Raw genomic sequence first — 17,716 nt, forward strand, 5'->3', positions numbered from 1 at the left:
TCCACATATTGACAAGTTTAGTGAAATAATAAAGTTGTAATTTTATGTAAAAAAAAACACTAGTAGTTATTCACTTTCAATTATATTATTGAAAACGAGTTAAATTTTACTGAATACGGTAGGAGTGATTTATTTAGTAAAGATCACTAGTAAAATCAATCAACTTTTCTATTTCAATTACCACTCAGATGAAAAAACTCTTCACTATTGCTGGTGATTAATTCATAAAACGAATATGAAACAATATTTCAGCACAATTGGGAAATAAGTCAGATAAATAAGTAACTGTAAATGAGTAATATTTTTTTTAATTAACAAAATCAGTATTTTGAATAGTTGCAATGAAATATTTTTTTAGAATTGGTATGGTAGCATTTTTATAGATTCAATTCTGATGGTTATTTTAAATAATTCATTGGACAAATACATTATTGTATTTAATGTCAGTCAATTTTCAATGATTAGTTACAAAAAAATGGGCACTATTATTCTAAGGTTCTTTTACGAGGAATTATACAGAAATATTTTCATGTAATTAGATTACAAGAGTTAGCAAAAGAATATGAGCTTAGACCAAAATTTTTAGTTCATTTTTGTTATTGAATAAAATGTTTTGTTCATTGAATAGCATTTTTTCTAGAAAAAAAAGAGTTTTAATAAATTGATTAAGTGAAATGGAAATGATATTATTTGACTGAATGCGAAGTAATAAAATAAATAAGCTTATTTTTAATGGTAAGATGTTTGTGTTGGAATTATCCTAAATTTGTTATAGCAAATTTCCTTAATAATATTACCTCCACTATGTTTTGTTGAATATATTTATATCCTATCCTTGACGTACATACACGTTGATTCTATAGAGTTCTTATATTTCAATAGAAGCTGAATAAATTCGTAGATGTAAGAAAATACTGGCTCTCAAAATTTTTCACCCAGTCAAAATAAACTCGATTGAACAGTATATTTTCATGATGAAAAGAAACATACTTTCTAATTTATTTGAGTACATAAGAATAAATAATAAAAAAACTGCAATAAATTATCCAAATTTGGTAAAAAAAGATTCACTTCTAGTTAAAGTTAACATGGACAAAATGTAAAAAGAACTTTTAGAACGTGATGTTATTAATCATATTTCGAATAATTGTAGTAGCAAGCAACTTTTGAAAAAAACTTTGTACAAATTGACAACGTGATAAAAAAGTTGGTTATCGTAGGAAGAGTTAAAAAATCTGTTTAACTTGAGCGTACGCATTCACGTTCGTCTTGTGAAATCTCGAGAGGTACTCGGAGCTCTACTCCTTGTTTGAGGAGTCGCTTGTATAATTCATGGGATCACTCGGTGTTCGTGGTCGGTGTGAGTCCAATTTCATCCCCTCTCAACCTTGGAGCTCCCTAGTTTTGCTGCCTCGGCGGCATCTCAATGCTGACCGACCTCTAGATTAGCTCCAGGAAATTGCCAAACTTCTTTGCTCGTCAGAAAAGTCGATTCTAAAAGTATCCCTCTCTTTTTTCCTCTTCTTCTCTGACTGGGCAGAATTCAGAAGACAACTTTAGCTCAAACGACCACGAGTCGTGCTCAACTATCTTTTAAATTAATGCGGCGTATGTCGTAGCCACCTTGGCCCAACATCTTATGTACCTTGTGACTTGGTTGTTCTGTCTTCAATATTTTACAGTAAGAGTTACGTAGTCGACGTGCAAAGGAGCTTGCTCTGTGAGACTAAAGCTCTTGCGAAGAAGAAATGTAGATGCCGAAGAAGGAGAAGAAGAAGAAGGGACAAGGTGCGGAAATCGAAGATTGATGAGAGACGGATGAACGCGCAGACAGCGATTGTGAAAGAAGGCAAGACAATGAGAGACAGAAATTTTTCTATGTCGAGACAGAATGAAAGATCGAGCGATGCGGATGGAAATACTGATAGGATATATAATGTGTATGCCGTTAGAATGAGAGCAGCCATGGGTTAACGAGTTGAGACAGGTGGCTGGATGATATTATATTGATAACGTTCATTTTTGTCTGATTCATCACTACACCCAAATGCTAATATCTTCCCACTAACAATGTGTTCCATTATAAAATCGATTCAGAATAAAATCATATTTATATTTATATTATTTTGACATTTTATCTATCATGTCTAGAAGACATCTTTTTATAGATTGTTGTTTAATTCATCATGGAAGATTAGTGTAGAAAGGGACTGAATAAATGAAGAACAAGTGGAATATATTTAAAAAGAAATGATTAGCTGATAGTTACTAATAGAGCATTCTTGGTTGACCATTTGGTCTTAGGTTTTCCAGATAGACTAATTACTGACCTCTCATCACTTACTCACACATTCATGCAAGGTATTGCTAGATTTTTTTTCCCACCTTCACTCACAGATTATTTATTACAGATGTTTCTTACATCAAGTCAAGTCATCACATGGTCAATATGATGAAGTAAAAATTAATCCATAATGTTTTCATAACCCAATCATCATAAAATGTTGTAAAATGTATTACAAGAAATTCAGGTCTCAGACTTATTTTGAATTCCAAGATAGTTTTTACTTTAAAACTTGCTCCCTGTAGCTTTTATTTGGTGAAATATTAATTCCATATAATTAAAGTTTAATTATAATATAAATGTTAATATAAAAAAACTTGATAAAAAAGTTTATTGTTTAGATTGGCCTAGAAAGCTAAAAATAACAAGTATTACACAGCTTCAAAAATAAAATTTTTTGGAAGTTGTACAATGCATAAAATTAAATTAAAATACATAACACAATTATTTAATTAATATTCAATTAAACCTTTATAACATAAAAGACTGGAAATGACAAAAAACAAAGTTTTTATAATTAACCAAGAACTAATAATTAATAAACAACTAAATGTTTATCCATTCAATTCCGAATATAGAAATAACAATAAAAACCAATAGCACTCTTGTGGAATTTAATAGTTATTGATAAAAGACTATTTTAATTGGAATTATTTACAATCAAGATCAAGAATGACAGATAACTGCAGTTATAAATTTTTTTAGTGCAGAACGATGTTAAATTTCGGCTTCATAAAAAAAAACACTGAAAAATATTTAACTTCCCCATGAGAGAGTTCTTATTTTAAAATTTATCTACTGTAAACAAATTTCATCAAGTATGATGGTAGTTTTAGGATATAAATATTCTGTTGATAACAAATGGAAATGATTAAAAATAAAAGACTTTGATCAAAGTTTCAATAAATCTCTTTTAAATGAAATAAGTTGCTACAATTTTTTCTGCAAATGGTAATTATCTGTCAAGCTGATGATGATCAACTTTTATTATTTTAAATTTATCAAATTTAATCAGTTTTTTCAGCTTGAATAGTCAAGTTGGTTGGTGTTTCTCAAAAATTTGAACATGTCTAAAGATAAAAATAAAATTTATCTACATTTAACAGCACATAATTCATTATTCTCATTTGATAGCATTGATAGAATCTTTATATCTACAATATCGAATGTTTATGTAGAAATTATAATGTATTTTCCGAGTAATAGGTATTATCACTATCAAGTCATATTTGGTTAAATCATAAAATCTGTCACATTTATTCCGGGAAAAACACACCCCTCTAGTAAAATTGCTATCAGAACGTAGAAGAGCTAGAGAGTGGTAAATACTTCTAGAACAAATGCACATTGTTCCAATTTTGATTATATTATTTGGAAGCATTGATTAAGCCGTCACTAACGACATTTCAATCATGCTTAACACATAGTTTCGCAAAATGACAGTAACGTTGCTATTTATGAGAAGAATTCTTCATATCTTGAGGTAAACACATATTTCCTGACAATCATTATGCTGCAGTTATTCGTCGATGAATGTATTTTTATACGAGACTAAATAATTGACTTTTAATTATATTGATTGACTTAGTTGTTCTCCATTTTGTAGCATTAGAAATAGATAAGCTATTGATTAGGACAAATATATAACAATAATAGTTGAGATATATTTAATTGTAGAATTTCATTTTTTAATCTATTGCAAGTATTGACAATAATTTTTTAAAAGTTTTTTAATAAAAAAAAATAGATATTTTACTAAGAATGTAATGTAGAAAACAGAATGTTACAACAACATCAGTGACATGCTGAAAGGCTCTGCTTTTATTTTCTACATAAAATATATGTAAAACATTAAATGGCTCTAATTGCTAAAATTAAAAATTGTATTCATAGACACGACTTTTTTAGTAGTTATTAAAAGGTCTCTAAAAATGCATTTCTTGGTGCGTTAAAAGAAGCACCACGAAGTTAATGAATAACTTTTCCAAATGAATCATTCTATCTGGTCTGACTTTACATTGTAGAAAATTTTTTAAAGATGTTTTAGTAAAATTAAAAATACATTTTTATCAAGATACTCTAACTTATCATTTATGAAACATGGAGAAAGTTGTATTTCTATATCCTAAATGTCAATCTCTTTTTAACATGAATGAAAAAAAATAACTACAAACTTTGGAGATGAGTTTGTAAATTGATTTTAATTATGATCAACGATTTATTGATTATCAATGGAAAATAAACCATAAAATAAATTGATGAAGCTTTAGTTTAAAATCTTTTACACTATATGCTATTTTAAATGTTTTTGAAGAAGGATATTAAAGAAAATAAAGCTAGACGTGAATTTAGAGATGAAGATTATTCCAATACGGATAACAAAGAAAAATTATTGATATTTATCAGGAATGCTTTTAAGCATAAATGATGATGAAAGATTGGATAAACTGGACCTTGATGAACAAAATAGCCTCACCAGATTCAAAATACAGCATTTGAGATATTATTAATGAGATTAGTCAAGCTAATTATCTTTACCTAAGCAATTATTTATGGAAGAAGCATTTTTCTTATCATTTTGTCATTTAAATTTCATGCCCACCTTCAAGCTACAATCGATTTTTTTTAATTGCTGATAAGTTGACTGAAAAAGCTCGTAAAACATTTTTCAGAACCGCAGTTCGCTGGAAGAATAATGGACTTTCGAAAGCTTATCAGTTTTCATAAAAAGAAAAATTTCCACATCCTCAGGGCCTTAATAATATAAAAGAAAAATCATTGGCGAATTATTTCGTAGTTTTTCTTCAATTTTTTGAAAAAAAAAAAAGATTAAGCTTCTATTTATTTTTATAATTATTTTCTTAATGTTATTGTTCTTAAGAAGTTACTTCTCCTTTCTTCATTAAATCTTTTGTTAAAAAATGAATTGGAAAGTTTAAAAATAAATGGAAGAAGTTTTTCAATTAGATACGAAAAATATTCAAGATGATTGAAAACGTTCAACAACCATTTGAAATTCTGTTATTAGATAACATTATGTTTACGCTCAATTTCAATTATCATTATCCTAGCTCTATAGATGAACGATGAAATGCTTCTTAGATTAAGAATAATTTGATTGTTAATGATAATATTCTTAAATAAAACAATAATAGCAGAATGATGACAGCAGGATGGATCCAGAATGATAGCAGAGTGGAGGCAGAATAATGACAGAAATGTCATGATCCTCCATCATTCTGGATCCATTCTGCTGTCATCATTCTGCCATTATTGTCTTATTTAAAAACATTATGATCAACAATGAAATTATTCTTGATCTAAAAATATAATTTAATCAATATCTGTATATGCTTAATATTATATGATGATTGTTCAACATAAACAGTCAGAGAAATGTCAACTTTCTAAAACTGCACAATATCCTTGACATGCACACCTAACTAAATGACTTGTATTATTTTTAATTCGTTGAAAATTTTTTTGATGTAAGAATAAATTAATCACCATATTCATTAACTTAGATTGTCGCATTAAATCAATTCCTATGACTTTTTTCACCAACACAGCATATTTAAATTCAAAAAAGGGATATACTATACTAAAACTGCTGACAATGAATTACATTACTCTTGTTACATGTATTATCATTTTTGTTAAATATCTTTTTTTGTTATATAAAATACTTACTATATAAGCGAATAGTGCCATCAGTTTCTCCTCGTGGATTTTTAGCCACACATTTGTAGCTGCCATAGTCTGAATTCTGAAAGTTGAAATATTAATTTAACATTTTTCTATACCAGTTTTATTCAATATTATCAATAATCTTATTTTATCTTATTTAATTATCAATACTTTGAAGAGTTGAAATTATTATCAAACATTTATAGCTATTGTTAGTTTTTTTCTCAAAATAAGACTAGGACCATTCAGTAATCATTGATGTAAAAGGTAGTTCTATGGTATGTAGTAATATAGTAGCTGAAGTAATTAAATGGTAGAAGACTAGTTAAAAGGTAGAAATGATGGGTCCAAGATTTGGGACTGAATAACTTTGTAGGGTAAAATTGGTATAGGTTTTTTTAAGAATTGAACTAAACTTTTATCATCAACAATTATTAAATATTTTGGATAAATTAAAAAGTCAATTATCATTGGATGTATCAATTTTTTAAAAACATATTTTATCATCAACTTAAACATCCTTAACAAATTGTAACTTTTTATCCATCTTTCCAGAGCGAAATTTTCAAGAATTCTATCTTGACTTTGACTTGAAGAATGAATTTCTATAGATGGTAGATATAGTTGAAATGTCAAGCTCCTTGTTAGGATGGCTTAGCAAGTTTTTTCATTTCTTGTATGCAATGAAGTCAAAATTATAAGCCCTTTTTCATAGCAATTAATTTCATATTTATCAATAGTTCATTAAATCACAATGATTAATCTCTAATTAGCATTATTGTATGTCCGCGTATTTATTTCAACGAATATTAAATTAACTTCAGATAAGCTGATTTAATGTTGAATAACAATTTTACTTGATTCTTTAATCAAATTTAATAGGAAAGGTTGAATAAAAATTTCAGTAAATATTTAAGAATAAGTGTTAAAATGTGATAATATTAACTTGATAATTGAAAAACTATCCATAATGAATTATATAGATAATGGTAATAAATAATTATGTCAGTATTATTATAAAGCATTCAATGATATCATAAAATCAAAAATAATTTAATACAAATGAAATGCATTAAATACAATAAATTTTAATTCCATTATCAATCTTTCAAAATGAAATGATATTGAACCGGGATTATTTATTATAAATATTGAACAATTGGGAATAACTTTTATTTTAATTAGAAAAAATTAGTAAAAAGATCAAGTATTGAATGAAACTTCATAAATACAGAAAAAAAGCAATAAAAATCTAATTAAAATACTTTAGCAAAGTTTATTAGGTAATATTCTTAGTTATATCTGTATAGCAATTTTTAGTCTAGTTTACTATTGATCGTTAATTTATCAGTACACCTGCAAATATAATACATTTATGCGCGATGAAATCAATACAAGAGATATGAGGAAATATTTTCAATTTCCACTCATATCCATTTGAACTCGTTCAACTACAGAATCCACGAATATTTGAAACAATCGTGCATTCCACGATCATTACTATTTGCGCCTATTATATTACCATTGTTCAAAACAAGTAGGATATTAAAAAAGACATTATTACCTCCAAGTCATATATGGTGAGAGTCATGTGAGTTTTATAAGCAGGTTTTTCTGCCACTGAAGTGGTTTTGTACTTTTTACTGTCATGAATCATCCTTCCGTTCTCATGCCTTGTCCAATAGTTAAGTGAAGTAGGATGTGCTTCTGTATAACACTCCAGAGTCACTGTGTATCCTAGTGGTGCACCTACCAATTGATGAGGTATCCATAACATTGGAGAAACTGCAATAAAAGTTACAAATAGTGATAAGTCATTTGTATTTCTATTAGAGTCCATATTTTTATGCACAATCATTTCAAGCTTTTCGTTCAATATATTCAAATCAACTTCAAACATAAGATCCATTTAGAAGTCATATTCTTTGATTTCATTGTCAATTGATCAAGTCATAGTCACTATTATCTCTGGCTTTGACATTTAAAATATTTCAAAACTATTCCAACTTTTGTTTTTACCAACAAATGAAACCTCGATCCATGATCAAAGAATCAAAAGCAACTTGAATCTTTTATTATCCAGTTTATAGAAGAACCACTTTGTACTCAAGATATTTTTAAGTAATTAAAAATTATCAAATTGTCATGTTTCATTCAAGTGATTTAAATTGTTCTGAACATTGGAGAGAATGAGAAAGAAAGGGATTATTAAGAAAATGCAAGAATGCAAGGGTGTAGTAGATGAGGGTTATAGTGAGGAATGAAAAAGGGATATTTCATATGAGGGTTGAGCAAAGAATAAGTCGAAGTGTTTATAAAGTTTTTTAGAATGTAATAATGTAAAAACAAACGTCAGTTTTAGCGACAATGTATTGCATATTCTTTATCATTATTTGCTTTCCTGAATCATTCAGCATTGTTTTAAATTAATGGAGTTTAAATAATTGTTTACCTGAATGCAAAAATTTATTCTTCTTCATTATTACAATTTTATTAATGTTTGTTTAATAATAATCAATATTTAATGAAGCTTTTGTTCATCTATTCTAAGAATGGAAGGATTAAGATTCAATCAATTTAATATGGTTTGATCATCGTATATCCTTCATTGCTTCAATGTTGAAGCCTTCATTATCGAATAAATTAACAACAATATGATAAAATCAATCACCAGGCAACTTCATCAGATCAAATAAAGTAAAAAAAAATATTCTATTTGAAATAAAACTTTTAAGTAAAGTTGATCATAATGAAAGCTGGCATACATTGTGGTGATGATCAATCGAACTTAATTTTAAGTTGCTAGAGCAAATGATTAGATAAAGCTTTAATAGAGGTATTTTATTAGAAAGAGTAAAAGGAAGAAATAAGCCAAAATATGATGACGTTTATCTAGAAGGTCTGTAATGTGTCATGTGTCTGAAAATGAGTCTAAAAGAAATATGATGAAATTGGTATGTCTGTGAGAGATGTGCAGCTGTAATCACATCACGTTTTACACTTGGCTTCAGGGGGTAAGAAACTGAACGCAGAAATATGATTAAATGGAAGACCCTGTAACGTATAATATTCTGATTCTGTCCAGCAGAGTCCAGAGTTTTATAGACTGTCTAGGCGATTGTAGCATTGTGCTTGGGTCTTTTCAAGTTCGATGAGGAAAAGAAAGTTTTCTTGACTGCCTAAGGCAAACTAAAAGCAATATTACAGCCGGTGCCACGCGAATTCTTCGTACAAGATTGATCGATCGTAGCAAAGCTTGATATTATATAGTGTGAATAAATGAAAAAGTAACATGGTGCGAAAATGAAAAGGGAGTAAAAGAGTAGTAGTTGTAGGGCAAGTGGCAATCGATGGTAAAAAGTATCGATTAGAGATTAGAGTCGGCACTGTGTGTTTGGGGATGAGGAAATGCCTAACGGAGTTAACAAGAAGGTACAAGGGTTTGAGTGAGAAAGAGAAAATAATCCTCAGGGATTTCTCCGATCGTGTTGCGCGTATAGCTCGTCTCGAGGTGCCGCTTTGCTCTCTGCAGGGTGGAGGTGAGTCAGAACAGAGGTATTGTCGCATTAACATTCCTTTCGTGCGAAGAGGGTGCAGAGCGGTTAGGGTGGGATTTGATTACGGAGGGTTGCTGGCGGTCTCGTAGAGAGGATTGCTCGAGGGTTGACGACGACGAGTCAGGTGGTAGGGGACCAGTAGCTGGTGAAAACGTCTACAATCGGAAGGATGTTACAGTAATGTTACTATTATCCTTATTAATTTGTGATATGGACTATCGTACAAACGTATGGAATGTAGCCAATTGAATTTTACTAAGCAGACAATCTGTAACAATTCCACACAGGAAATTTTTTATGCCATTTCAGCTTCTACTGTGTGCCCAATATTCATTCTGATATTATGTTCAATTCATATCACTTATTCAAACTTTAACAATATATGAGCTCCAAGTTTCACGGAACAGGAAATTAATAGATCAAGATTACGCTTGGTATCAAAGAAAGGGACTTTAAGACAATGTGTGCATTCGTCAATGCACACCAAATTATTTGCAGATGGCAAAAGGACTATCGCCATGAGGATGAGAAATTGATTTATTGAAGAATATTAAAAAATACTTTTCAATTATTGTCAAGTTTCATTTAACTGAAATATTGTTTTTTCTTTCTTGTTATAGAATTCACGAGTTTTTATTTTTTTTATTCAATTTGCATGGATTATTATGATTTGTGTGATATATTTTTAATCAATTTGCTTTCAATTTTTTCCAGCTGTATCTTTTGTGTTGTGAAAAAATGTTCATTTTAATGATGATAGAATATTTTATTTGTAACCATTCGAGGAAATACTAAACTGTTGAAAGACTTTTTTTTTATGCATCAAATATTATACAAAATCATCATGTTATTTATGAATATGAAATTATTACAATTGTTTTTATTTTTTCATTTTATCACATCTAATGTAAGATATGTTTTTATCTTGTGAATAGTAGCTTAATAGGGACTTATGACTAATTCTACCATAATCTATTGTAATCCCAGATTTACTAAAGCTCAAATGATCTGGATATAACGTGAAAAATGACTACTGTCAAAAGATATTGATTATTATTATTATTTATTACTATGATTAGTTTATTTATAGATTTTTTTAATCCAAATTTATTCACTTAAAATTTTATTACCTATTTTCAGAAATAAATACTAATAATTATTTTATTTACTACTAATCATCAAATCCTAATCAAAACATTCAGAATTCCCTATAAAAACAAATTTTTTTGAATTATTTTCTAAGTAATTTATTAACAATTTTAATTACTAAAATATTCCTAAATTATTTATAATTTAAATATAAAAACTCTATTATAAAAGAGTGATTTTTAATAATCGCTAATTTTTTCGTGCCTATTTTATTAACCTAATATAATTATTGTAGATTCACAATCAAGGTATATAAATAGAGTAACATACTTTAGTCATTATTTTTACATAAATGAATTCTAATAAATGAGATTAAAAAATCTTCATTCTTTTCATTTTTTACAATTCAATGTATTATTCAAAATTATTCCTCCATTTGTAAAAAATATTCTTTCTTCAATTAACCCAGATGAAAAAAAAAATATTTTATTTTAAAAATATAGGAAAAATAATAGGTATATATTATAATTATTATCCAACTTTTAAAAGAATGTTTAATCATTAGCTGATTCTCAAATCTTGACATAATAAATTTAATATTATAATAACATGTATGATTATAGTAATGATAATAATAAAACTAAATGCATAGTAATCAGAATGTAACGTTGTCTGCTGTTCAAATTGGAATGAATATAATAGACAATGACTGATTGACAGTCGATTTCAATACTGTAAAAAAATATTAGAATAATTAACTGAAATATAGAATTGAATTAAAGCATTAAGATTGATAGAATTGAGTAATTTCTAAAAAATATTTACTTCTGAAATAAATAAAATAGATCACCTTTAATTATTCATGTTTAAATAGATGATAAATATTGATGCTGATATTATTTAATAAAATTTGAATAGGTTGCATTAAAATGTTAGTATCCAGTATTCACACAACAATATTTACAAAGTTGGTAATAAGAAATTCTGAAAAATTCATTGCTATTATAAAATTCATCGCTTTCAGTAGCTAAAAAAACATTCAGATAGGGTAAGTCCGGTAAAAAAGAAAATATTCTTCAAGCAAAGGAAAGTCTTAGGACGACATCTCACAAGTCTATAGTCAAGGCACGTAGCCACTTCAGGAAGACTGTACCCTGGGGAAACTAGAACGAATAAATCAACCTTTGCGTTGCCTGAAAAAACTACGTGTATTGCGGACGACGACTTTTGCTGTCTTACAAGTTATCTCTCGATGTATGGAAAAGTCCGTCAACGGTTCCATTAATCTGATCATGTAATAAGTGAGACAGTATGAGATACTGGAGATGTTATAAATTTGAAAAGTAAACTCAAATTACATCATGTTTCATTCTTTTTTCTACTGACTTTTATCTATTTATCTAAATGTAATTTCAAATAATCTGATATTCTATCATTTTTTTTTAAGACTACATTGATAGACAGTTGTTTGTTGATTAAATGTATGTTTGTTAGCTAGCTTGAAAATTAAACAATCGAGTTGTTAAATATTTTTATGATGTGTAGTTACAGTTATTTTTGCAATGCATGAATGAACTAGTTTCAATGATAGCTTAGATGAATCTACTTTGACAACAATGACCAAATAATTTTTATCAATTTTTTTCAGCGTATTTGTTAATTAATGGAACGAAAAATATTGAAATGTTCATCTAGAATAAATTCATGAAGATAAATTTATGTTATTTTACAGAATAGTTCATTTCATATAGCTTGTCATCTTTAAAATTATTATAGAGAGATCGTTGATGATATTTTTCATTTATTAAACTTTTTAAAATATGTAACAGTGCTAGATATTCAGAAGTATTGGTTTTATAATGTAAGTGATTGAAAGTTTCTTTCAGTTTGAACAGAAATATAAAAAGAATTTAATTAGCTCATTCCAATAGCACAAGAGAAAAATTCTAAGATTAATGTTTTACATATGGCGTTGAAGCAAGAATAGGATTAATAAATTAAAATACTTTATTTTAGATCTGCTGGTATTTCAAAAGTGTTTCCATTCTCTATAACTCTTTCTTCACAATGAAATTGGTTTGAAATAAACATGTCAAAAATTGTTGGATATTGACTTTTGTGTTCAACAGTCAATAAAAACAAAATGACCATAGATATAATGGATTGAATACTTCAAGTGTTTTTTTTACTCTTTCACCTTGAATAAGAACTCTCTTGAATGTAGTTGTTGTATATTCATTGTCATTATTTATACTCCATGAACATGTAATTCATAGAATGAAATTTTTCAAAAGATGTCTAGGTCTTATTGATTGGTATTTAGCAAATCTGATAGATCGATTGAAAATATTTCTTCTGCTTTTTATCAAGTTCATATTAGTTTTCGAATTATTAATACCTTTTTGATAGCTATTTACAACTAAAGAATATATAATTCAATCAAGATCAATCATGAATTAACTAGCAAACATTCAAACTCAGCAGAAAAATATCATCAAGTTGAAAATGACCACTGGTCATTTTTGGTTGACTATTAGACCATAGCTGACTTGGACTAGCACAGTGCTGGACCAAAAATGATCAATCGTGCTTTCCTGCTAGAAATGCATATGTTTTTTATGATGAAAGAAAAGTTGATGAATTTAAAAGCTATTAATTCAAGAGTAAATTATAATTTGAAAAATACAATTTTAAGATGAATTGGAAAGAGTCAAGTTTTATGAATAAAAAAAATGATCTGACAAATTTTAAAATACATTATTGAGCTACTTATGTAATAATAACTGTAGATATATAATAAATGAAGTAAAGTAACTGACACTTGATGGAATAAAAGATTATCCTGGCAGTTTTTTGCTTAGAAATTTGACTTGAATTGAGCTATTTCTTCAAAAAAAAGACAAAAAATAGTTTAAAAAAAACTGGACCAAGTATAATCAAGTTGAAGAAATTTTCCACGTAAGAGTCGCAGCTGATATGAATGATAGAGTAGAAGGGCAAGCGAGGAAGAGAGGTTCGCTCCCCCTTAGGGGGTGAACTTGGCGAGGAATACCGACCGCTACTTTTGATATAACAAGTTTCAAAATAAATAACATAGCTATATTGTAAACAAGTTTATGGCTGATTCTATATACGGTTGTACTACTGAAAGATTATGTTCTGGTAATTCATGATATTGTCAATAATAATGGTAGTCAACATACATATTATTTATATTATATAGACATGAAGCATTATCAAACAAATTTCAGTATATCATTATTTGATATTAGTAATATTAGTTACGAACATAAATATTAAATTGTCTTTTCTTGTACTCTGACAGTAATAATTATATTTAATGAAATTAAAAAAATATATTTGATTATAATTTAATCATCATTCAATTCATTATTTCATTTTTTATTTATTTATTTTTATTTTGCTTACAAGATGATCTTCTAGCTAGAAGGTACAATTATTAAATTAAAGTTTTTTTAATCACTTGACTTTATGAAAAATCTAGATTGTTAATTATATGTCTTTAGGGAATATTAACATAAAAATTATTTGATAAATTGTGTGTCATAAGAGCAAAGTATTAAAACGTATTATAATTGTACTTTTATAATTACACCAATACACACGATTGTTTTTTTTTTTTAAAGATTACTGTTTAAATTTGTAAGAAGATCAACCTGTGAGCTTTGCAAGACTTTTCGTGAATTAATGATCAATAGTCTACTATGACGAGAACATTTTTATTTGATCATTGTTTTCCTCAGGTTTCAGGGTTATATTCCATTAGTACATCAAATATATTATCTCTCTTCATAGGAAACTTGACAATAGGCCATTGTGACAGTATACAAAATACATCCCGAGTAATTAGAAGACCTTTATGATAATCAATATTATTTCTAATTATTTAATGAAGATATGGAATTGATTCCAGTGTATTATAATCAGCAGAATCTTTGTCATTTTATTTTTAGAACACTTTTATGAGGGAATCTAAATTCTACTGAGTAGAATTTTATCTACCATATAATAAGTAATAGCAAGTCGTATATTGTGCATTAAGGAAGTAAATAGGACATTGTATAACAAGGAAACAACGAAGGATATTTTTTATAAGGCGAACACCTGTGCTGAGATTGTTAATTTTATTCTCCTAGTAAATGTACTATTTTTAACTTCTTTTAAGGAAGTTATTGTAATGAAGTCAATTTTTGAAATTTGTAATTTTGTCATATTTTGACTCTCTTAAATAAGTAAGTGAATATTCACTGATTATCAGTGCCAATCTTATCACTTAAAAAGAAAAAAATTGGATTAGCACTGAAAATTAGTGTAAAACAACGCTTACTGTTATTTTTTTGTCAGTGTTTGTGCATAAATGATTGTATATTTTTTAATAGAAAATAATGCATGCCAATTAAAGTTCCCTTTCTTTATAAGAAACGCAAACGCACTAATCACTTTGATTACACTGGTATCTTTGATTCATCATTGATATATTCTCATTGATGAATAATTTATAATTTTAATTTATTGGAAGTTCGGATGGGTATTTGTGAAATAATCAAGTACAAGTTGATTTTCTATTTTCAAAAATTATAACTTAATTCTTTATTATTATCACGGATTGCATTTAGAGAAAACGTCTTTACATTACAGATAGTCGTACAGAACTAACTAAAGACTTTAAACTGAAGTATTATTTAGACAAAGAGATCTAAGCCTCTTCTCTATTTGTTTAAACATTACAGATGGTTATAATAAATAAAACACATGCAATACTCTGAAGATAGAGTACCAAATAAAACTTAATAAAGAAAGAGTCCTTTGTATGACCCAAGTGTCTGAAGTCATAAAACAGGGTTGGGCCTTGGTTCTTTTCTTTAAAAATATGTTTATAACTAAGTGTTGAGTTTAACCATAAGTTGAATATTTAAAAAACTATGAAATAAAATAAACAAAATATTAACTAAATAAGATTCATTTTTGTTCAGAGAATTCAACATAATTATTAAATTCACAATTATTACAATACGTAATAGTGACGTGATATATCAAAATGAAAATTAAGTAAATGAGATAAAAATGCAAACTAAATTGTACTTCTCTGTGAACATGATTTGCACATATATAATATATATATATATCTATATTTAATATCCATCATCACCATCACGTACTTACCAAGTATAATGATTCATTTTCGACCCAGTATACATACGTTCATTAGTAAATCAATAATTTAACTTTGAAAATGATTATCAAGATAAAAGAAATTAATTTATCTAAAGATAACTAACCACGTAAAGTTCATGAATAGCATTTAAAAATTAAAAATATTTTTTATTATTATAAAAAAGTTTGAATGCTTCAGTAACTCTGTATTGATGATAGAACAATTTATCAGCTCATCAACATTTATTAGCAGAATATATTAAATATAGAATCGTTGTTTTTTATAAATATTTGTAACTTTACAATGAGCTGCAATTATACGTACATGATTCTGCTTTTCATGTAACTGCAGAGGTATAAAGTACTTATAACATGTTATGTATCATGTTTTGTGTCTAGACCACATGTTTGCTACACACAGTTGAGTTATTAAAATATCCATTTTAAAAAACCAAAAATAAAAACTTAGAAAATCATTTATCATTTTTTTTTCTTCTTTAATTTTCGATCATCATCAATCTGCCTTTCATCTGTTCATTCAATTGTGACTTGAAAGAATATAATTTAGGAGAGAAATCAGAATGATTGTTTTTAATGGTATGATTACTATTTTCTAGTTGGAGTCAAGTAGTATAATATTTTTTAAAAATTCTAATCATTACAAATGTTTCTAAAAATCAATATAAAGAATCTATTTTTCAATCATTAATAATTCTAACTAAATCTCCAAAGAATGTTTCAATTCTAATTCTTTGTCAGAAAGGAAAAAAATGTACAGAAGAATAAGAACAAATTATTCTTAAAGTTTAAATTGGATAACGATAGGAAATGGAACATTTATGAGAAAAAATCATTTACTACCTTTCAATACTTGAAAATTCACGAATGAACTTTTACCCTGTTACCTCAATTTTTTCGATAAATATTTCAGTATCCATGTGTCTCTAACAATATCACTATAATAATCAATACATTCTAGAATATTATTATGTAAAATGAATGTCAATATTTGTTAAATTCTTTTATTGGGAATAAAGCAGAGTTTGTAACAACATAGTTGTCATTAAAAGCACCACAACTTTTATGACTTTGATCAACTATTTGAAAAATATGTACACTCTCATGCATTCTGTTGTTTGCCATTCATCATGAAAATGAAGTTAATTAAAATCTGAACAAAAATAAAAGTTGTAATTACAATCAATCTCTTTTTTTAAATTATTATTCCTATTGATTAGAAAGTTTTGATAAGAAGAATAAAGTTCTGTTTTTTTTTTTGAAATGATCTTATTAAATATTAAAATGATAATAATAAATTTTGTATATTTTTTTCATTATCTTGTATGGAAAATAAAATTCCATAGAAGAAAAATCAATCTTTTTTTTTAAACTTTTCCATCATTATTATTTCATACTTTCTCTTGAATGTATAATTCATAGCGTATAATACAAACTTTATCAACTCTAATTTCTTCCTTGCTACATCTTTCCTTTGTTTCCGAAACTGTAGGTTTATGAACAAAGTAATTACATTAATGAGTTTTTTAACTAACATGCCAAAATAAAATCGACAATAGCTGATAAAATGCATGATAATAAAAAAGAGTAACAAAGTAAACCAACAAAATTAAAGAAAAGAAATGTTGCAATGACTTTGAATTTGAAAAAACGCCAAGATCTTAAGTGCAATCTCTAATTTTATTGTTTTACAAAGACATTAAAACTTTTGGAATAGTCGATTGGCATCAACAAATCTTCGAGATATCATCTTCTATATGCTTCATCCAATTTAGGTTGAATCTAATAAAAGAAAGGGACTGATAGCAATATCAGTAATATATAATCGGATCTGATTGACAATTAC

General features: G+C 27.3%; 1 protein-coding gene across 1 annotated transcript in view; it reads right to left on the reverse strand.

The window, feature by feature from the left end:
* LOC118063895 (lachesin-like) overlaps positions 1-17,716 on the reverse strand; it is a 70,683-nt gene that overhangs the window by 17,508 nt on the left and 35,459 nt on the right. The window contains exons 6-7 of the mRNA XM_035078117.1: positions 7,596-7,816; positions 6,035-6,110 (exon numbers count right to left, since the gene is read on the reverse strand). Coding sequence (XP_034934008.1) covers positions 6,035-6,110; positions 7,596-7,816 — 297 coding nt within the window. The remainder of the gene's footprint in view (positions 1-6,034; positions 6,111-7,595; positions 7,817-17,716) is intronic.

The sequence above is a fragment of the Chelonus insularis genome, unplaced genomic scaffold (assembly GCF_013357705.1).
Source record: "Chelonus insularis isolate UGA/USDA-ARS -01 unplaced genomic scaffold, ASM1335770v1 contig_116_pilon, whole genome shotgun sequence".
Lineage (NCBI taxonomy): Eukaryota > Metazoa > Arthropoda > Insecta > Hymenoptera > Braconidae > Chelonus > Chelonus insularis.